Source organism: Cladophialophora carrionii, assembly GCF_000365165.1.
Source record: "Cladophialophora carrionii CBS 160.54 unplaced genomic scaffold supercont1.5, whole genome shotgun sequence".
NCBI lineage: Eukaryota > Fungi > Ascomycota > Eurotiomycetes > Chaetothyriales > Herpotrichiellaceae > Cladophialophora > Cladophialophora carrionii.
In genome coordinates, this window is record NW_008481830.1 from 2,984,540 (window position 1) to 3,005,691 (window position 21,152).

Below are 21,152 nucleotides of genomic sequence, written 5' to 3' on the forward strand. Positions count from 1 at the left end.
TGATGTGAGGTGATGTGGAGTGAGGAGGTCGAGCTCCCCATGGACATCGAGTAGATATTTGATGGCACTGTTGGGCGAAGTACCACACACCCATGTCCATGTCCGCGTCCAGCTCTCGATTCTCAACTCATATACATGTTAATATCCCGTGTTCATCTTCATACTCAGGTTAATATTCATCTTCATCTCGATATGTGGGTAGTTCGCGCGCACAGATCTAGCCATCTGCCGCAGTCTACCGCACTATGTACGCCTACAATGCTGCTCGACACGCTCCTGATCAGCATCCACCTACGTACTCGCCGCAAAAGGCGGCAACGTAGTCGTAACCGGCGCAACACCACCGGGACAAACACACCCGCCATTCGCACCTCCACTAACACTACTCACAGGAGGAACCGTACAGTGCGGACTCGCCGTCCAGGGCTGCGCCGAGATGGTGCTCGTCGCAGCAACCTTCTCCGCCTTGACCAACACCGGAATAACAGCCCCAGTACTCAGCGAAAAGGTGCGATGGCCGAGAACGCGCAAAAGGGACGCGATCTCGCCGGAATGCGACGTAAAGGAAATGTACGTCGACTTGTCGGCCGCGAAGATCCCGTCCAGCAGCGTTTTGGACCGGGCGTCCTGCGCGGTGGACGTCTCGGCCGTGACGCCCGTCCAGAGCTGGTCTGTCTCAGGAAAGCCAGCCTCGAAGATATATGTCGGGAACTCGGCGTGGATGTAGGTCCTGTTGGAGCGGCGGTCGCACGTGTGCTCGGAGATGCCCTCTCGGAGGAATGCTTTGACGGTGGGGATGAAAGGTTGGTCCTTGGGGAGGGGCAGCCCCGAGAACGTGAGGTTCGCGGTCGAGAGACACCGGTAGAGCGGCGATGTGTAGTACGTTTGCGGGGTGGGGATCTTTTCGAGCTGGATGCGCGAGAGCCAGAAGTCGCGGGCCGTTTGCGCCTGGGCGATGCCGTTGTCCGTGAGGTGGGCGTCGCTCCAGATTGCTGTGGCGTTACCGTCGAGGAGCGACCAGTAGCAGTTCCAGGCCGGGGTGCCGTAGTAGGACTCGGCGGCGTTGTGCCAGCCTTCGCCGTGGCGGCCGAGGAAGAGGAGCTTGTACTGCACGTTCGACGGGGCTGTCTTTGTGAGGTTGGCGATCAGGCCGGCGAATCGTTGCCATTGCGTGAGTGAGGCGCCGTTTGCCCCGTCGGTCGGGTAGGTTTGGTTGATCAGGCCAAAGTTCGTGGCAGTCTGCGAGTAGTCGCTTGTCAGCGCATCCGTTCTTGACTCGGTTCTGCCGCTTGGGCCACTCTGAATCTTTGCCACCTTCACTTACGTAGTCAAATGTGGTTGCGTTGGTCGAGTTGTCATCCTGCAAGAAGTACCCTGTCACGGTTGAGTATTGAAGGTACGCAGAGGCAGAGCTCGCGACCCGGCCGAGCAGCAGAGCAAGAGACAAGCGAACCATGATTCAAACAGGCACACAAAGACGTGCTCTATTGTAGTGCTGGGCATGAAATGACCTGGTCCTCGGACAGCTGCTCTCAAGCTTACCTTTCTCGCTTTATATTATTGTCCTGGGTCGCGATCACTCTCCAACGGCAAAGTCGACATAGCTATTCATAGGCGCAACGTGGTGTCATCTCATGCATTAGCCAATACTACCTCAGGAAATGTACACTGTTTGGATGTTGGTCGGGCGCGGAAACGTGACGGATGATATCGATCGGTCGCAGCCAAAATGCACCAATGAGAGATCTGGTTTTGCGGGCGTGCCCGAGATTCTCTTTAGGCGCGACCATCAACAGCCGTTAAGCGCCTCGAGAGCCTCAGGCGAGCCTGCAAGGGTCTGTCATTCCCACACAGGACTAGGTAAGGAACTCCAACCAACCACAGTTCGCACCCATCCCGGCACACCTTCCCTCCCCTCAAATTCCGACCAACAGTTTCATCACCATCATCGAAAGGAACCACCTCAGCATCTGCCCAGCGGAACACCCAAGGACGCTTCAGATGTAGCGCCATAGAAAGGACCGCTATGGCCTCTAAAGCTCAAGCCAGGCGAACCGCACCAGGCCCCTCAGAAGCAGACATCGCCGCGAACCGGGCCCGCCTCAATTACTCCGAAGCCTCTCGTCTAGCAAAATCATGGCTCAGTGGGTTCACATTCACTTCGACCGACCGCTGCGATGACCGTGAAACGGAGTGGGAAGACGAGGAGGCCGAAAGGGACCTGCTCAAACATCAGGACCGATACTCCGACACTGGCGGGGTAGGATACCATGCGCCCGATTCGTCTCTGTCCACGTCGACGTCGACCGCACGACCGGCGGTAACAGACCCAACGACCATGTTCCTGCGGAAGGAGTTGCTGGGAGGTCGCAATGGAGCCCGAAGCAGCACGGAAATAAAGAGGCATCATGCAACAGCTGGGCGAGTCCGACCGCAGATGCACCGGTCTGGAAAACAAGATGATTCCGACGAGAACGAATCGAGGGCGACGGTGGGCAAGAGAAGAGGCACACGCAAGAATAACGTCGCCAAGTCCGCTTCTTCTCAGACAGCTGCAAGTACAAGGGACACCGAGGAGGTCACCGCGCCCGAGTCATTGGTTGGACAGAAAGCAGCGAGTCCCAGTCTCAATAGCACCGACACTGGCATATCTACTCAACCACCATCCGCCGTAGTCAAGGCGAGCAAGAAGCGCGGGGCTGGCAGTTACCTGGACGAACTCCTCGCCTCAAGAGCTGCAAAAAAGCAAAAGAAGAACAAGGGAAGGGGCAGCAAGCCCGATTGAAATCGCGCGAGCGCAAAACTCTTCACTTGAAGACGAGCGTGCGGAAGAATCCTCGACATACCATTACGTCGTGGATGCAGTGCACAGTATCCAAGATTATTGGTTTGCTGTACGATGACAGCACCGAGCCAACCGCCTGATATTTCGCGCATGAGAGATCCGCGTCAAAAGGTAGGAGGCTCCTGAAGCTGTCCTCAACGCATTATTCGTAACTTTAGGGCGAAGATTCTCGTTCGCTCAAGTATTCAGCCTTCCACAAAAAATCAACGCGGGCTACCAAGAACGAAGCAGCCACCACAGAAATGTCCAAGATGAGTGTCGCTAAATCCAAAAGTCCTCCTTCAAAACTACCCAGACCAAATCTTGGTTTTGTTCATTAGCATCCGTCACCACCTCGTTATATACAACGACAACAACGTGAGAGCAGACGCCGTTCTCAGCTCCGCGATATCATTGCTTTTCAGTGCCAAAAGAAGAAATGCCGCCCCAAGGAGAATGTATAGATCAGGTCAATCGTTTTCGCTTGCGGTCATCCTCGCGACTGTGGCCAGGACTATCGTCCTCGTTCTCCTGCTCCGCTGTCTCCGCAGGGTTGAGCAGCGAATGTAGGGTGGCCATGCTACCTCTGCGCGTGGCCGGCGCTGAATGTAGCTCGAAGTTGGGCCGTGGGAATCTGCTTCCTCCTAGTGCCCAGGACGCGGTTTCCACTCCCAGCCCAACTGGAGGTGCTTCGGAGCTGGATGTGAGCGGCGGCGTCGGCTGGCTCGCCTGGATTACTGCAGGAGTCCTTTTGGGACCGTTGATCTCGTAGGAGGCAAGTTGTTCACGAATCGCCTGGTCTCCCGACGCTTGTGGCGCCTGCTGGGGCGAAGAAGGTTGCCATTGGACCGAAGACTGCCCAGAGGCATACGGGGACCCATTGCCGTTGGCGGGCGGCCAGCCGTGTTCCCGGATATCAGCCGACGTGTGCCTTCGAGCCAAATTCATTGGTGGTGGCGTAACCACGGATGCTAAGGGGTGCACGCTGGGCGGCGGCTGGGGCGGGAGAGCCGGCCGACTGAATCCTGGGGAAACGTGCGGTATACTGATCGAGCCGAAGCGGCGTGGTGAGGAAGAAAATTGAGGTGGTATAGGTGGGACAGGAGGACGTAATCCCACATGCTGTGGCTCGATCTGTACGGAGGATCTTCGGCTATCATAATTGTATCCCCTTGGCGACAGCGGCGGTTCCAATGTGGAACTGCCGGGATAAAATGACTGTCGGCCATTCTGCAAAGACTCTGGAGAGGCCTCCAGAGCCCGCACATATTCCAGCTGTCGTGCGATCTCTTTCTGCATGTCGGTGATGTCTCGATGCAAAGCCGATTCTGGCGACGAGAGATTCTGGATTGCGCTAGTGAGGTTGTGCGTCCATTGGTGACATCGCACCAGTCCTTCAGTCAGAGCCGAGTACCTCGAGCTCAGCAACGAGTAGCTCTCTTCTGTCCTTTGCAGTCTTGCGTGCACGTCATAGAACGCTTGCTCGAGACCTGCCAGGCGCTGGTCGGTATCCGGCATGACCTCAGCAGGTGTCCCCGGCTGCGATACACCTGGTTTGGCATTTGAAAAGGAATCTCGGTGGATCAACGTGTGACGAGAGGCGCGCCTTTTGATCTCTCGTAGACCCATCAAATCGCCCCTCTTGAAGCTGCCGTTGCCATGCTTGAACTCCCACAGTGCCGATTCCGGAGAACCAGTGTGGAAAACGTCACTGACTTTGTGGAAGCCGTACATGTTTAGCTGCCGCACGAAAGAGGAGATGTTGGTGTGCTTGAAATACTGAGCCAAGACTTTCGAGAACTCGTTCGAGGGCGACATGACGAAGCTCTCGTTGGTGTTTGACCAGGAGATGAGGTGCTGAATGCTCTTATCCTCCAGCATGCTGTAGAGTTTGTGGATGAAAGCTGTCTGGACTACTTTTGGTCCTTGTGAAGCTCCCGCAGCGCCTGCCGCGGCGCTGCTGTTTGCGCCAGTGAAGGAGCTTTGCTCCCTGTTGCCGTTGGAAATATTGTTGTTGCTCTGCCCCTGTTCCATCTCGGGACTGTTTCCTTGCCCCGGCCCAGGTGGCCCCATGTTCGGAGGAGCCGGAGAGGTCATGATAGAATCTTCTTGAACTGACTGGGGCGAAGTATTACCATTGCTAGTATTCTGCGGGAGAATTGCCATAGACCTAGGTCTCGGTGAAGGTTCAACGGGGGAGCCGAAAGGGTTTCTGGGAGCGGGCTGAAATAAGGTACTCATGGCGCTTCTTTATGCAGCCGGTCTTCCTGAAAGTCGAGCGGCCGAGTGGGAAAGAGCGGTGCGCGTTGGACGTTTACGGAGTCCTATTTTCTGGTCATGCAAGGCATCAAGATCTTGCATCGGAAGTGGAGCGAGCCACACATTGGGCAAGTGAAGAGGCAGGGGAGGTGGGAAGGCGCTGGGTCTCGTAGTGGTCGATGCTCCTCCAGGCTGGCGGTCTAGCGATTGGGCGCAGGCGCTTTCGGGAGAGGAGGATGTCTCAGGGAGAGATGCCCAGGCGATAAACAGTTGCAGACGTGATCTCGTTGGATAGCGGGCAGGAATGACTGCTGTCAGAGGACCGAGTAGTCGAGTGTGGAGGTCGGACAAGAGTTGAAGTGTGGGAAGTGAGTGGGAAATGAGGGCGAAGTTGGTGGTGGACGTGGACGTGGATAGAGTCGAGTCGCTGTTGGACGTTGCGGCTCTCGGGACCTGGAGGTTGCAGTTCTAGAAGGAACCTCAAAAAGGGAGGAGGGTGACGGCGTTTAGGGGGTTCGCGGATTGCCGGCAGAAACAAAGCAGATCGCGGGGCGCGCAGGGATCAGGTGAGCGCAGGCTTAAATTGTATTGGTAAGATTATAAAGTTCGGTCGAGCCGTGGTATACAGCAGGGGTTCGGTCGACTTTGAAACGTCGAGGTATCATGGCAAGGATTCGAGGAGAGGATAAGGAGGAAAGCAAAGATGAGTGGGATGTGAATAATGCCTGAAAAAGTTGGAGACGGCCATGGAGATGGAGATTGGTGAGATCTACTCGATTCTTCTCCTCTTACTTCGCGCTCGCTCTGCGCCGGAGGATGCGGCGCCAACGCGAGAGCCGGTAAAATATCTGCAATGCGCACGCAGTGCGTGGTTGCGTTGCGTTGCGTGACTAAGACGCCGGGATTGGCGAGATATGGGGAAGTGGTAGATCGAATGAGCAGCCGCAGTGGGAGGGTCGATACGGAGCATCTGACGAGGGCTGAATGATATTGAGTCCCTTACCCGATGGAGACGGAGGGGCCGGATTGTGTCAACTGGAATTGAGACGAACAGTGGTGTAAATTGTCGCAAGCCGCAATAATTACAGCTATATAGAATCAGGAGAGGATGATAAATGAACCTCCGCTCACAGTGCTACGGGACCTAAGCAGATATTCAATTTCAACTTAGGTTGGAGTGAGTTGCGTTTCTTCGGCCATCGCCCCCATCGCGATGAGCCGTGAGGAATTTGCGAATGAAACAGCAAAAGACAGAGTGGTCTTCTAGAGCGGAGAGGAAGCCAGAAAGGCACGCCGAACCTGAAATCGTCTGCATGCACACGCCCAGCAAGGTAACAAGCGCAGGGGCAAAATACACGGGAAGGACAGGAAACCGCAAATGCAGCCACATGGTTGGAGGAACCCATGGTTCGAGAGTTGCAGAGGCTGCTCCTCACCCAGAGTACCCAGAGTACGAGCTACGAGTGATAACTGAACAAGATCGAGCGACACGAAGGAGCCACGGGAGCCGTGCGCGTGGCTAGATCCCCTTTATCTGCTAGCGCCCCGGAGTTCTCCGGAACGCACATGGAGCTAGCCGGAGAAGCAGTTAGCGGCTCTAAAACAATGGCGCTCGCTGTCCCAGGGATCCAGACCCTCGTAGCTCGTAGCTCTTTCGTCGCCGCGAATTACCAATGATCTTGAAGTTGAGATAAACTTGAAGGTCCTTGAGGCACTGCAGTGCGCATATACCACGGAGTATACTGACCGCCTGTTGTGCTCATGGACGTTGGCATCCAGCATCTCCACCAGCGCATTTGACCCAAGCCTCCGGCACTGAGCAGGCACTGGTGGAATCTGAGCGTTGATTGACAGTCGCCGAACGTGACAGCGGACACCGGCATATCCTTCACATCTCTGCACCCATCGTCAAACAGTTGGCAGCCTGCATAAAAGTTAGTAGATCCTCTGTTCTTGGTCGCTCCTTCACGTCAACCACGATCCGACGTAGACCCGCTCTGCCCTCCGCCTTCATCACCGAATGCGCCCTTTTGGTGTATGATGTCGACATATATCCCACTGCCGCCAGATCGTCGGCTTGGTTGCGTTCACAACCAGGCTGGCTCCCCGAGCTTTGTGCCACCATTACTCCTGAGATCGCTCGCTTAAGGCATACTCCAGCGGCGCAGATAGCTGTCTGGCGGTGAGTCTATTGCCTTGTCAGGCTTGCCCAATTACTGTTTCTCAAGGCCAGGCACATCTGGAAATTGTACGTCAACGCCTTGGTTCTTTGGATGACTGACACACCGTATGCACCAATACTCGATCACAGACATGTCGCTCTGCCTCGATGCTATTGGAAGTTCGGACATGACTTCCACATGAGGATGGTGGGTTTGATGCCTTCATCTTCGTCCTCGTCAGGAGGTATGCTCACCGCTCTGCAGAATGTCGAGCATCATCATTGCTCAACTCGGGTATCGAGTTCTGCGCGAACTTTAGCTCCGTTCGAGACGACTGCCCAGATATTGACAGGGCTCCAGCTGTATGCGGCAACACACCGAGATATCTGTATTTGCCCAGGCTGCCGGCTGTGCTACGACTGAGGGCCCGCTGCGTAAGGAGGCCCTGCCAAAAAACGGAGTCTGGAGCACTCAAGCTACGAAGGGTAGAGGATACTACGGCATGGTCAGCTCAATGTGGCGCGCGAGCAACGATATTTTCGAGTCTCTGAATATATCGAGGGCAAATTTCGTGACCTATCGACTGCTCCAGTTGGTACCTGGGCTGGGGATTCAGTCATGCCACCTGAACAGGAGGAATCAATCTTGGGAGACTGTGAAACCAACAGTTCTCTGCATGTGCAGGTGCTGAAACGAGCGCGACAATGCGTCTACTTGCGGTAGATCTCAATCAAACAACATATGTTTCTCAAGAAGCCATAGAAGATGTTCGGACCTTGTCAAATCCCTAGATACAGGGGCACTTGCGTACCTGTCTTGTTCTGATGATGGGACACCAGTACGTCTGTACGATATCGCATACGTCCGGGTCCGTAAAGTGCAAGTTTTGGCGGTGATGACTAAGATCAGGCTCGCGTAAAAGTTCCCCTCCACAAAATTCAATATCGAAACAATTTTCGTGGCTCTGCGTTTCTGCTCGATGAGTACTCCATATCTTGACCGTTTTTATGCCTACGCTTACTTGACGTCTAGCCCCGAGAAGTCATCGAACCAACATTCATTATGTCGAAAACGGCGACTGCCCGGCGACATGTACCCCTCGAAGACGACATCACAACCTCTGGTGGGAGATTGAGGACGAAGTCCATCACAGGAAAGAGGAAGTCGAGGTCGGACGAAGATACCAGAGGCGACGGCTACATTGATGCCCGGTCTTCGAGGAAGATCCTGGCCATTGCACAGGATCTTGCAGAAGAAGACGAAGCAGACCATCGTGCTGCTGGCGCCAGACTTGTCTCACCCACCAACGCAGCATTTGCCTACGACTCGAGGTTCGCTGGAGAAGATGGGGACGAGAACGCAGATATTGCCGCACACGAACAATACGAAGAGGAGGAGGAATGGGTGCCTGAGGATGACGAGGAAGCGGTCGCAGGGGTTGAGATGGACCCAGAAGAAATGGCGGTCTACAAAAAGTTCCTCGACGACGGGGAAGAACTGGCGGATTTTGCGCCGTCATTAGCGAACCTCTCAACAGCGGATCGAAGTAGAGGCCAAAGCAAATCGCAACCCGCAGCAGGTGAGGAGAAACCCGAGGGCGAGACCAGGAACCTGGCAGACATAATCCTGCAACGCATCGCCGAGAAGGAGGCACTCGATGCAGCACGTGCTGGAGACCAGCCAAGCAAACACTTCCTAGGCGGAGGTGCGCCCGAAGACGCCGTGGAAATCCCAATGAAGGTGGTCGACACGTTTACCAAAGTCGGGCAGATCATGAGTCGCTACAGATCCGGGCCCCTCCCCAAACCGTTCAAAGTCCTCCCGACCCTTCCCCAGTGGCCCGATCTGCTCAGCATCACCAGACCCGAGAATTGGACACCACACGCCGTCTACCGCGCGACAAAGATCTTCATATCCGCCCCAGCAGCGACGGGTCAACACTTTTGTGAGACCATCCTCCTCGATCGTGTCAGGGAAGACATCCAGGAAACCAAGAAACTCAACGTTCACCTCTACAACGCGCTCAAAGCTGCCTTCTACCGGCCCTCGGCATTCTTCAAAGGGTTCCTGTTCCCGCTTGTGCAATCAAGCTGCACGCTGCGAGAGGCTCACATCATCTCCTCGGTGCTGGCCAAGATCAAAATCCCCGTGCTGCACTCTGCAGCTGCGCTCCTTCGATTGTGCGAGATCTCGGCCGAGCAGACGTCGAATGTGAACACCGAAGCCGCCGGCGCTGCAAACATCTTCATCCGCGTCCTGCTAGCAAAGAAGTATGCTTTGCCGTACAAGGTCGTGGACGCACTCGTATTCCATTTCCTGCGGTTCCGCGCGTCCAAAGAACAAGACGAAGAGACGTTGGCGTCAAAGGAGGCCAAACTGCCGGTGTTGTGGCATCAGAGTCTCCTCATCTTCGCGCAGACCTACAGGAACGAGATCACCGAGGATCAGCGCGAGGCTCTGCTAGACCTGTTGCTTGCCCGAGGTCACAAGGACATTGGGCCCGAGGTGAGGCGGGAACTACTCGCGGGCAGGAACCGTGCGGGTACTGATGCGCCGGCTGGAAGCGGAATGCAGGTTGATGATCAGGACAAGAGGGACGATGGAGACGACACCATGGTGATGTGAGCGTGATGGGGTTCGCCTTGGTATTATCCCCCGGAATGATGAACAGCGCAATGCAGCCCTGACGAGATACGTTTGAACGAATGTTTCATTGAATACCAATCGATGCATTGCAATTGCCACATGCCCGATCGTGTGTCGTGCACTTTCTCTCGCTATCTTCGCCTAGGCCTGACAGTTTCAACTGAGGAATGCATTTCCCATTGTACGAACGACCCAGAGATTTTTGTCTCTCATTCGAATCCTGCAACAAGCCTTGAGACTGGCGCGTCTCGCTACTATCGGTGATGCGACCCCTATCACGCACGGTAGAGGCCGGCGTCGTGGCCGGCGAATTTGAACCGCTGGACCGATTCGCTCCGCCTCAACAGATGATACGCGTTCCCTACGACTGAAGTTTGCCTGAGGCTTTCAGATGGTAGCACCGTTAGCCGGCCCTTCCGGTCCCTGGGTCCCCCTCTAGAGCGGACGTGCAGCCTTCTTATTGTCCATTCGACACTTTGGCGCTATTCCACAACATGAGGATCGGGGATGGTGACGATGGCTACGGGCATACGTAATACACTGAAATATCAAAGGCAGCGTTAACCGCATGTATTGCAAAGCTATCTCAGTATCTTTGTGTCGAGCGTGCGTCTCATGGACAGCCGATGGAAGTTCGAAAGGAAGTTCTGCGCAAAGTACATGACTCCAAAGTCGTCGCCGTATTGTCCGACGACCTGCATCCCGATAGCCACCTCAGGATTCCAGGGATGGTCGGGATGTTCTGGCGCAGGCACTGATATGGCAGGCAGGCCCGCCAGACTTGCCGGCACGGTGAAGACGTCGTTCATGTATCGTCGAACAGGCTTCTGGTGCTGCAAGTTTTCCACGTACGGCGGAGGCGTCGGCGCCGTCGGCACAAGGATCACGTCCACGCCGTTGATGTTTGCTTCGCTGTTGTCGTGCAGAGGGTTGGGCATCCTGAAGACCGCGTCAAAGTCCTGCTGGACTAGCCGGCGGACTTTCTGAGCCTGGATGAAGTAGTTGTCCATTGCCCCGGCGCTCAAGGTATATGTGCCAAGGAGGATTCTTCTCCGGACTTCTGGCCCGAAGTTCTCATAGCGGTACTGAGCGAAGAGAGGGCCAGGGCCTGCATCGGCCTGGGCGGTACGGGCATGGCCATATCGGACGCCGTCGTATTTTGCAAGATTTGACGAAGCTTCGGCTGGTGCCAAAACGTAGTATGCCGAAAGGGCCTGCTTCGTCGATGGAAGAGAGATGGGGACAATCTCGAACTTGTAATGATTTCGTAGGTGACTCAGAGTTGCCGTCCAAGCCCAGCGCACCAGGGGATGCATTTCTGCAATGTTGTATTCGAGAGGCACTCCTATGCGTCGGGTATAGTACTTCTGAGATACCAGTACGTCTCTGTTCCTGTTTCTGGCAGGCAGGGAAGCCAGTTCATGATCCTGCCGCCCGGTCGCAGGATAGGATACTCTCCGGATGAAAAGTTTCGACGCGAACACGGCTCTTCTTCTCTTGTGCTTTGCGGCTCTGATTCGCTGTCGGGAATTGCTGTCCAGACAAGTAGGGTCTCGGTCATCTGGCTGTTGGAGAAAGTCAAATGTCAACCTGATATCGAGGGCAGACTTCGCCAATATTCCGACAGTATCCAGAGAGTTTGCATATGGTATCACGCCAATCCGAGATATCAACCCGTAAGAAGGCTTGAAGCCGACAAGACTCATGTAAGCCGCCGGCAGCCTGACCGAGCCTCCAGTGTCCGTGCCAATCCCGATATGAGCCAAGTCGGCGGCGACAGCCACGGCGCTGCCACCAGAGCTCCCGCCAGCAGACAAATGATCCTTTTTCGCCGCCTGACCATTGACCACTGGGCCATACGCTGAATGCAATGAATGTGAACCCATGCCGAATTCGTCCATGTTGGTTTTGGCGACCATGACCATGCCGGCCTTTTCAAGCATCTTGGTGACGGTGGCCTTCTCTGAGGGACAAAATCCTTTGAGGATTTTCGAAGCGCAGGTGGTAGGTAACTCTACGGTTACGATATTGTCCTTGATAACGACTGTGAAGCCATGGTTGGCGGACTTCAACCTGTCTGCCCGAAATATTAGCTTAGTAGGCGAAGGGGCACACCGGCAGCTCACGATAGTTCCGCCACGCTCTCGTGCTCTTGTGCAGGCTTTCGTCGTGCGCTGCTTGCTTGAACAGAGCATCTTGCACGCGGATCTCGTTGTTGAGCGAGATATATGGGTTCCCGTACTGGAAGTTGCTGTGCGAGCGGCGCAGGAGGGCCCGCACGTAGGCCTTTAGGGTGACATCCCTATAGTCACGATGACCTCGACCGATGCGCATCAGCGATCGGTGCGACGGGGAACCCTATCTGCTTTTGCACCCCTCGTCGATAAACCTTACATTGGGTGTGCTAAGTTGAACTGCAAAGCTGCGGGACTGCGATTGATGGTCGAAGGCCGAGTCACGTGCCGCATCTCAGCCTTGGGGCCGGATGAAATCTGTTCCGGAGCCGACGTCGACTTCCTCCAGCTTCCGACAACTTATTCTACTTTTGACGATGTGTGCCGATGCGAGGATTGTTTCTTAGTCCTTTGCCGGAATCATGTTGCAACCATTCCCTGAATTATCAAAGGCACGAGGCTTAAGCCTTGTACCGAAATGCCAGCCACAAACGGACTGGGCTTCCAGACCTATCGGTCGGATGTCAGCACCAGCTGGAATTGATGCTAGGTGGTCATGCTTCGAAAGACTACTCACAGGCATGCACTCATCGTAAAGCGTTCCCAGCTGGATTTTGTTCTGTCAAAGAAATTTCAAATGTGCGAAACGTTGCGATGTTTGCGCCTGCTCATGTGCGAATCCGAGCTAAGCACATCAAACAGCAAGACGAGGTATAAGCCGAGCTGCAACTATCCGTGATACAGCTTTGGACAAGCGCATCGAAGGAGATACTTCAGCCCCGACTAGCTGATAGCCACATTGCCCTCCTCGGCAAGGTATGTCACATGCTGCTTCTCAACGATCAACCTGGACAAGAAGCAAAGTGTCAGGTCGGATGACATTCCAGCGCAAGTGACAATGATCCTCTCCTATTTTTGGACGAATAGAATTGTCATCAAGCGGCCCAACGGCACACGTCGCAATCTCCGGTTGCGATGTGAAGACAGCTCAGCTTGAGCTTGACCGTTGATTGTTCTGGTCGCGGCCGCAAGAGTTTGGTGGCAGTCGAATCTGTACTGTACCATCGACGACGAGACGATGGATGGTGCAATAAACTCTGGAACCCGGACTGCCCCAGCGACGGACTGTATGTTGGGCATTGGGTTGACGCGCGATACCCTATCCCAAGAATTTTCAGTGGCCAGGGAAAACAACAACATCCAAGTAGGTCTAAGAAAATGATATCTTGTCATGGCTATCGTTACCGGCCCACGCGAAGCCCACGCACATCTGCACTTGGCTTTTGTCCCATCAGCATTTCACTCACGACTTTCCCGGTTCCCAGACTCAGACTTATGCCCCACGGACCGTGGCCAGAGGCGATATAGACACCACTACCACCGGCCCGCAAGCCAAGATCTTTACCGTCTAATGCACTGATGAGGGGGGTTCCCCGGTGGCTTATCGGCCTGAAACACAGTCCTTCTCTTATCGTTTCCAGATCATCTTCATTCTGCTGGCCGCCTCCCTTCGCAAGTCCCGTCAACTCGACCGTCGTCCTGCGCAGATCCTGGATACTGCGCTGGTTGATCATCCCCTTGACATCAGTCGAAAGCTCCGGGAGGGGAAGCGTACTATCATTGAGTCCGCCGACCCAGACTTCGGTCTCCCCGTCGCGAGCAAGCCGGGCAAATGCCTCTGGCGCAAATGACCACCGCGAACCCGGACCGCAGTATATCGCATAGCACATCGACTTTTGATTGTCACTGCCTCCCTCCCGTTCTGTAAGGTCCGCGTACGGTGTCATATACCGCGGTGACTTGACCACGATGCTATGTCCAGCCAACGGCTCGATTGGAATCCGCAACTTACTCTGCGGAAACAGCGTGCTGAAGACGCGCGGCGTCCACGCCCCGGCTGAGATCACCACATTCTTACATTCAAGCTGCGTTTCCTGCTCGTGTGGCTGTCCAGCGTCAACGCCGGTAGCCCGCAACTTCAACCCCTTCAACACTCCCTCATCATCAGTAAGCACCGCTGTCGCCATGGTCGAGAGATGAACCTGCACACCTCGTTTCTTGCACTCCTCAAGCAAGAACTCACACAACTCCCGTGGCTCGACTTGCGCACAGTCCCCTGGGCGACCGATCGTCTCGAACGTCCAGCCGCTTCGGCGCGTCCACACTGTAGGTGGAGTTTTGGCCGGGTCTGGATTCGAAGTCGACGTGGAAGCGGAAGTTGAAGCCAACGGCGCGACTCGCGCCCGACTCGTCCCGTCAGCAATCCAGTCGTCCTGCCCCTCGGGCGCATCTGTCCCCAGAGGATCGATCTCCTCGTTCCCTTCTACTACCTCCTCATCGCCCTCACTCAAACTATACACATGACTGCCCGCGTACCCCCACCGACGATCTCCCCCATGCTGGTTCGCCAACTCGCGATGCAGCCGGAAGGATAATGCGCCCAACGACGCCACGGGCCGTGAAAACCAATCCAGTGCCACGAATCCGCCGGCATAGCCTGACGCCGAGGTGAAGAGGCTTGCCGACGAGTCGATGATGTGGATATCCCCCGATGTTGAACTGGCCGGTCGGGAGAGGGAGAGATAATATGCGGTGGAGAGGCCGATGATGCCGCCTCCGATGATGATGGTGGACATGTTGTCAACGAGTGATGGGCATTTGAGTCGATGGGAAGAATAGAGAGGAGATGATTGTTTCGCGAGATGGGTGGCGGCAGGTGAGTTGCGTTTGTCGATGGGTGAAGGAGAGAGCGACAAGACGCGCGGGTGATATACAACTGCCTTAGTTAGTGTGTATGTATATTCCCCAGATGCGATATATTCCTTATACGGGGTCGATATGGAAGGGTGTAATGGACCGTCCCGTGTGCTCGCATTGCAGGGTTGTGAAAAGTAACAATGGAGAGATGTAATTAATTTGCTTCGAATGGACTTCTTAAAGCGCCCTTCTCCGCCACGGTCGTCGTCATTGTATAGGCTGTCAACTCTGGTGACTCTTTGGTCCTCAATCTTTCGGGCCTCTCCCTGAAGAATCATTTCATTCCTTGACGGTGTCGAGTTGTATCGGACTGACATTGTATGAGATGACGCGACACAATGCGCCATGACCAGATCTGGGCGGACAGAGATACATAGCATGGCATGGCATAGCACATCCGCTGACTTGCTCTGCGGCTCTGAGCACGTCTACCCACATCACAGCTCATCTCATGTTGATGCTGACCGACGTCTTGAGGGGACTGATCATCGGCATACCGGCAATCCAAGAGAAGACATTATGTTGAAAAGTCAACATCTCGGCGAGTTTGGTCTTCATGACCAGGCCAGCCGTCTACTCAGCCCTGACATATATACACTGGGCACGTCCCTAGTCTTCATTTCACCGCAGAAACTCTCGAGCTCGAACATACTCTCTCTTCAGGACTCCGACCGGACCGTGAAGCTCGCAGGCTAACGCACGCGGCGCACCCACAAAAGTGGCCGGGATACGCGACTCGCTCCCACCTCTCGAAGGGAGTCTGGGCCAGCCATGACGCCAAATGCCCAAGCCATAACCGCCATCTTGGTCATCATACAAGCAGGACCCATGGGTCGTCATCCCATTATTAACGAGCTTCGGCCCTTGTAGTTGGCAGAGACGAAGAAACAGGAGAATGTCGCGATGCGCTTGCCTGCACTGCAGCCCAGTCTTGACTCTTGATGCTGATTCCACCGAGAGCGATTGTTCATTATTACTCCAAGCTAGAAAAGTCAAGACCTAGCAGATGGGCAGAACGGTCAATGTCAGAGCGGTCGATTATTCTATCCGTCAATCAGGCAGCGATTCCCATAGGCCCTGATCGTCCACCTGGCATCTAGCCTGGTCTTCCGGTTGTGAAATCTCTCCGCCGTCCGATCATGGCACGACGGATCACTTCTCGAAGACCATCTTATTCGCGATCTTGCCGATATGCTCAATCTCGACCTCGACAATGTCGCCGTCCCGTAACCATGCTGCCGGTTTCATGAACGCAGCCACCCCGCTAGAAGTGTCAATGTCAGTGTTCAAAAGGATGCACAAATGCCGCGGCTTCGAGCAAATAAATACCTACCTGGGCGTGCCCGTCATGATGACCGTTCCCTTCCTGATGGTCGTGCCCCTGCTGATGTGCCTCAGGATAGCACTGATGCCAAAGATCAGATCATCCGTTCTGCCATCTTGTCGGATCTCGCCATTGATCCAGGTGCGAAGCTTCAACGTCTCAGGGTTGCCCACAGCCTTCAACGAAGCAATGACTGGACCGATGGGGGCAAATTTGTCGAAGGACTTCGCGGGGCCATGCTGACCCCCCGACCGAGGGGCGACCTGCCAATAACGGGATGAGACGTCGTTACCAACAGTAAAGCCAAGGACACAGTCGAGAGGGTCATCCTTCTCGGACAGGTTCTTGATGTCCTTAGCAACGACGACTGACAACTCGCCCTCGTAGTCGAGTTCATGGGATTCCGGGTGAATCGGGATATCTTCAAACGGGCCAGCCAGAGTATCTCGAATGTGCCACTGCGGTCAGACCCCTTGATCAAACACACTTGTGAGCGGTAGCTTACCTGCGTATTTGGTGAACACGACCGGGAAGGTTGGGATGGGGAACTAGACTGTTTAGCTCAGGCCACACTGGCGTAACTTCGCTAACATCTTACCCCAGCTTCTTCGGCATGTTTCCTATAATTCAAACCGATCCCGAGCACGATCGGGACCTGCTCCAATGGTGACAGAACCTTACGATAACGTCAGTCGTGCGCCTGGAGCTCGGACTGGGTGGCGCCGCAGGGCTCACCTCAGAGATGACAGCCTTCTTGTCCGACAGCTGGAAGTCATGTTCGAACGGGTCTGAGCCTGAGAAGATCTGCACTTCCCTGCCCTTGAGGTCGGATTGCCATTCTGCTCCAGCCTCGCCGTAGTATGTCTGCCCATCCGGGGCTCGAAAGCGCACCAGCCTCTCGAAAGTGACAGCCATTATGGAATCAAGTAATGTCTTGAATGGTTTGCCCTGCCTGATGTCCGTCAATACCCCCCGATCTTTGAAATAAATGCCTTCGATTCAGTCTCTCATAGCTGCTGACTGTCCCATGCCTAAGTAGATGCGATGCCTCTAGGGATAGAAAATGTAATCCGAGGACTTGATGACAAAATCATGCGGTCTCGGTCGAGACAGTCATTCCGCTGTTACTGTAACAGCCCGCCTGGAAGCCAGACTGTGTTACATGGTGTCCACCGAGTCACGTTGACGGCGCCCGAACCTACTCCAGAACAACCGTCCCCGCTTTTCGGCTTTTGTAGGTGTCCAGCTTTTCCGTACAGTAGCCGTACAGGCGTGTGCCAGCGTCTGTTGCTGTAGGGGGTTTTCTGAGGTCCTCTCGACCTTCGTTGGCAAGCCGCGGGGGTGTATGTCGGAGGGAGGGAGGCGTCGAAGGGGATGCGAAAGCTCCCAGTTGCTGGGTTGACGTCAATTTGAGTCCTTGTTGGAGATTCTGTCCGAAAAATGTCCGTTCGACTTCTTCTCGCGGACGCGGTGCCATTGTCAGTCGACGTCGCTCCAAGTCATAATCCATTGGAGGTGAACTCACATCGTAGCCAACCTCGTGAATAACGAATTGAAGAGATACAACCCCACCAGGGATCAGGATCAGAATGGCGACCGCATGGTTTGGGCCCTCACGAGACTGGATCTCGAAGCACCGGGTACGTACTGTACATGTCTCGACTTCCCGCCTTTCTACGCGTTCTTGGCGAAGAGAATTGCAAGCAAAGCAGTACAAGGCATTTCACCATTTCTCTGTCCAGGCTAAAGGCTAACCTGATGCACTCGTTGTCTCGCCTGAACAGACCGAGCATCCTTCAGCCAAGACGATCCTGTTGACAGGAGCGACCGGCGGTATCGGCCTGGCTGTCGCTAGACGTCTGCTTTCTTCCAGTGATGAGCACCTGTTGATCGTGACGGGGCGCAATATCGATGTTCTCCGACAACTCGAGCGAGAGCATCCTGATCGAGTGCGGGCGGTCCAGTGCGACATGGCGGATTTGGGCCAAATTGCGGGACTGGTACGACATTATGAAGTACATGGGAGCCTTGATGCGCTGATCCTCAACCGAACTGTTTGCGAGTGGCTCAGATGGCAGGCAACAAAGGTGAGGAGTGGGAGGGAGTATTCAAGGTGAACGTTACGAGTTGCGTGGTTACGGTACGTTTACATCTACGTCTTTATGAAATCCAGAAGGACTACCGGGTACAAGAAGCGCCACTAAACACCTGATACCCGTAGATCAGTGAAGCACTCCCCTGGCTCCGACAGGCAAAAGGCCGCATCATCTTCACCTCATCTGGAGCCGCGCAGAACGCGTATCCGTCTTGGGGAGCGTATGGCGCTTCCAAAGCAGCAATCAACCACCTCACAATGACCTTGAAGAATGAAGAGCCGGATGTGACGACCGTGGCGATCCGACCCGGCGTGGTGGATACTGCCATGCAGAAAGATATCCGGGAGAGCTTCTTATCCAATATGGACGAGAAGGACCAGCAGAAGTTTCGGAGTGCCAAAGAGGACGGAAAACTACTGCCGCCAGAGAAGCCAGGGAACATCATCGCCGAGCTGGCTGTTAGCGCCGAGAAAGAGTTGTCAGGATCGTTCCTAAGGTATGCAATGAAGACAGTCGTTTCCGTGCGAAGCTGACAGAGTTGAAGTTGGGACGACCCAAAGCTGAAAGACTACGTCAAATGAGAGCGGGAAAACCCAGCTCCTGGGTAATGGCATTGCTGTCAAAAGGCCGTCCTGCGGGCTGTTCTCAACAGATGGCCTGAACAGTATGTCTCCAGTGTTTGCGATGGCGACACAAATGACTGCATCGACAACGACTACTAGAAGTGGCCATCATAGATTCAGAGGGCATGGGATTGCGGTACAGAACCAGCCAGTCGCAACGAGTTTATCCCACACACCTGTTCGTAATATGTTAGCGCATCAGGTATCTAAGTATGCAACGAGATATGTCCACGGGAAAGACTTGTGACTCAGGCGAAAGATGAAAATGAATACACAGGCTTAAGCACCAGGTTCAAGAGAACCTTCATGTTTAGCATGGAAGAGTGGTGTGTTCATCATAGGAAAATTCATAGGAAAACGGGGATTTCAGCTTACTCTTACACGGTTTACAAAGTCATGCGGAAGACGACGTATGGCTGTCCTAGTAGCAGTCAGGAAATGCTCCAGGGGGGAAGTGAGACTAAGAAAGCCCAAGTAATGGTCGAGTTCAGGTAATCGAACCAGATTATTCGTCATCGCGTGTCCGAATTTGATAGTACATGAAGATTGCTCATCATATCGAGGAGGCTACAGGCTGATAATTGAGGGCTAACATACATTGCGATTGCTCAAGCGTGGTCTGGTCTCGGGAGTATGTACCTAACCTGAGTCTACACCATGTCAGTGGAGGTCCACGTCGCAGCGAGAACAAGAAATAAGATAGCAGATTGCAAGGTTTTCAGAAAGTCCGGTTTGGGTTTGGACAGGTAATCACCATATTTTATCTGGTATGATAGGGGCGACACGTAGAATTCATCATCAAAGGAAGAGCTTTGGTATGGGAGATGTCACGTACCATGCATGCGTGGAAGTCACCATGGCGTCCCGAACCAAGCTCAACATGACAGCCAGTGCATCAGACAAAGATGTGGTCGTCGTCATAAAACGTGAATATTCACCAAATGGCAACGAGTTGGAAGTGATGAAGAAGAAAACCCAGAGTGAAAATGAAAGTGAAAACCATTGTGACGGACTTTTGAAGTGAACGGAAAAGGCTCCTTCCCGCCAAGACAAGTGACGCCTTTCCCCTTTAGGCGGCAAGGATCGCCTTGCGCTCATGTTGTTCTGCATCAGCTATTTAACTGCCTCTTCCTCCTGACACTCGGTGGGCTGGACCCATGGGTCACCAACAGGCATCATATCCTCTACGAACCTTTACACCACATTCATACCACACCCGCACTATACATCGGCCATCATGTCCGACAAAGACTTCGGCAGTATGCTTCCCTCCAAGTAACCTGGACCGCGAGACCAGCGCACTAACCTCGCACCTCGCAGACAATGACGACCTCTCCCTCCCCAAAGCCACAGTCCAGAAGATAATATCCGAGATTCTCGCTCAGATCCCGCACGATGGATCACCAGCAACCGGCAGGGAAGGGGAAATGACGTTCACGCGCCCCGCGCGCGACATGCTCATCTCCTGCTCGCTGGAATTCCTGCGCATGTTGTCTTCCGAGTCGAACGAAATCTCCGAGCGCGAGAGCAAGAAGACGATCAGCGTGGAGCACGTGGAACAGGCCCTAACCGACCTAGGATTCGGGTCATACATCGAAGGCTGCCGCGGCGTGGTCGGTGAATGGCAGGAAGTTCAAAAGAAGAGGATCGGCCGCGGCGAGAAGATGCGCAACTTCGGCGGATTCGACAAGATGGGAGAGGACGAGTTGCGGAAGATGCAGGAAGCGCTTCTGGGAGAGGCGAGGGGTAGGATGGAGGGCGGCGGTGCCGGCGGGCAGGAAGCGCAGTAGGATTGCCTAACGTTCAGGGGCTGGATGAGTGGTGGCAGGGGCGGGAGCGGTGTCGGTGGCGACAGCAATGGCAATGACGATGGCGATGGCGATGGCGATGGCGACAAATCGGACAACGACGAGACGATTGCTCTCACCCTTCGGAGAGTTTATCACGAGAATCCCTATTTCAAATATAGGGCCGCGCGTATGGGACTACAGAACCACAGGAAGCGCAATATGAGAAAAGACACGGAACCTTAAGCGAGAGGGAGATGCTATGTTCCAATCGCAGACAGAGTTGGGGGGTTTGGACCCGTTCTTCAGAGACAGGACCTATACTGAGCACGGAGTGAGTACGAAGTGAGTACGGATTGAGTACGGAGTATCGTACTTGGAACGGTTGATGTACAGCCCAGCAATCAGTCTGAACGGCAGAGTACTGAGCGGGATATACAAGTTCCAAGCTCGAGATCAAGATGCAGATGCGCACTCGCCAAAACGTCCATCCGGCCAGA

At 54.5% G+C, this 21,152-nt stretch overlaps 9 protein-coding genes across 9 annotated transcripts; 4 read left to right on the forward strand and 5 right to left on the reverse strand.

The window, feature by feature from the left end:
- Positions 1–291: 291 nt before the first annotated feature.
- On the reverse strand, positions 292–1,456 carry G647_06908 (uncharacterized protein; the record flags this gene model as incomplete). Its single annotated transcript, XM_008731226.1, has 2 exons — positions 292–1,239; positions 1,325–1,456. The coding sequence occupies 2 exons, from the start codon at positions 1,454–1,456 to the stop codon at positions 292–294; spliced, it is 1,080 nt and encodes a 359-aa protein (XP_008729448.1).
- Positions 1,457–2,026: 570 nt separating this feature from the next.
- G647_06909 (uncharacterized protein) lies at positions 2,027–2,785 on the forward strand (the record flags this gene model as incomplete). Its single annotated transcript, XM_008731227.1, has 1 exon — positions 2,027–2,785. One exon carries the CDS (start codon positions 2,027–2,029, stop codon positions 2,783–2,785), a length of 759 nt encoding a protein of 252 aa, XP_008729449.1.
- Positions 2,786–3,289: 504 nt separating this feature from the next.
- On the reverse strand, positions 3,290–5,065 carry G647_06910 (uncharacterized protein; the record flags this gene model as incomplete). Its single annotated transcript, XM_008731228.1, has 1 exon — positions 3,290–5,065. The coding sequence occupies one exon, from the start codon at positions 5,063–5,065 to the stop codon at positions 3,290–3,292; it is 1,776 nt and encodes a 591-aa protein (XP_008729450.1).
- A 3,242-nt stretch (positions 5,066–8,307) lies between these two features.
- On the forward strand, positions 8,308–9,870 carry G647_06911 (uncharacterized protein; the record flags this gene model as incomplete). Its single annotated transcript, XM_008731229.1, has 1 exon — positions 8,308–9,870. The coding sequence occupies one exon, from the start codon at positions 8,308–8,310 to the stop codon at positions 9,868–9,870; it is 1,563 nt and encodes a 520-aa protein (XP_008729451.1).
- Positions 9,871–10,472: 602 nt separating this feature from the next.
- G647_06912 (uncharacterized protein) lies at positions 10,473–12,225 on the reverse strand (the record flags this gene model as incomplete). Its single annotated transcript, XM_008731230.1, has 2 exons — positions 10,473–11,968; positions 12,018–12,225. The coding sequence occupies 2 exons, from the start codon at positions 12,223–12,225 to the stop codon at positions 10,473–10,475; spliced, it is 1,704 nt and encodes a 567-aa protein (XP_008729452.1).
- Positions 12,226–13,306: 1,081 nt separating this feature from the next.
- Positions 13,307–14,701, reverse strand: G647_06913 (uncharacterized protein; the record flags this gene model as incomplete). The annotated part of the gene is made up of 1 exon (XM_008731231.1): positions 13,307–14,701. One exon carries the CDS (start codon positions 14,699–14,701, stop codon positions 13,307–13,309), a length of 1,395 nt encoding a protein of 464 aa, XP_008729453.1.
- Positions 14,702–15,974: 1,273 nt separating this feature from the next.
- On the reverse strand, positions 15,975–17,061 carry G647_06914 (uncharacterized protein; the record flags this gene model as incomplete). Its single annotated transcript, XM_008731232.1, has 5 exons — positions 15,975–16,086; positions 16,156–16,591; positions 16,652–16,694; positions 16,745–16,822; positions 16,882–17,061. The coding sequence occupies 5 exons, from the start codon at positions 17,059–17,061 to the stop codon at positions 15,975–15,977; spliced, it is 849 nt and encodes a 282-aa protein (XP_008729454.1).
- A 674-nt stretch (positions 17,062–17,735) lies between these two features.
- G647_06915 (uncharacterized protein) lies at positions 17,736–18,823 on the forward strand (the record flags this gene model as incomplete). Its single annotated transcript, XM_008731233.1, has 5 exons — positions 17,736–17,786; positions 17,931–18,146; positions 18,218–18,286; positions 18,368–18,738; positions 18,787–18,823. 5 exons carry the CDS (start codon positions 17,736–17,738, stop codon positions 18,821–18,823), a joined length of 744 nt encoding a protein of 247 aa, XP_008729455.1.
- Positions 18,824–20,102: 1,279 nt separating this feature from the next.
- On the forward strand, positions 20,103–20,898 carry G647_06916 (uncharacterized protein; the record flags this gene model as incomplete). The annotated part of the gene is made up of 3 exons (XM_008731234.1): positions 20,103–20,124; positions 20,186–20,651; positions 20,694–20,898. 3 exons carry the CDS (start codon positions 20,103–20,105, stop codon positions 20,896–20,898), a joined length of 693 nt encoding a protein of 230 aa, XP_008729456.1.
- Positions 20,899–21,152: the final 254 nt, after the last annotated feature.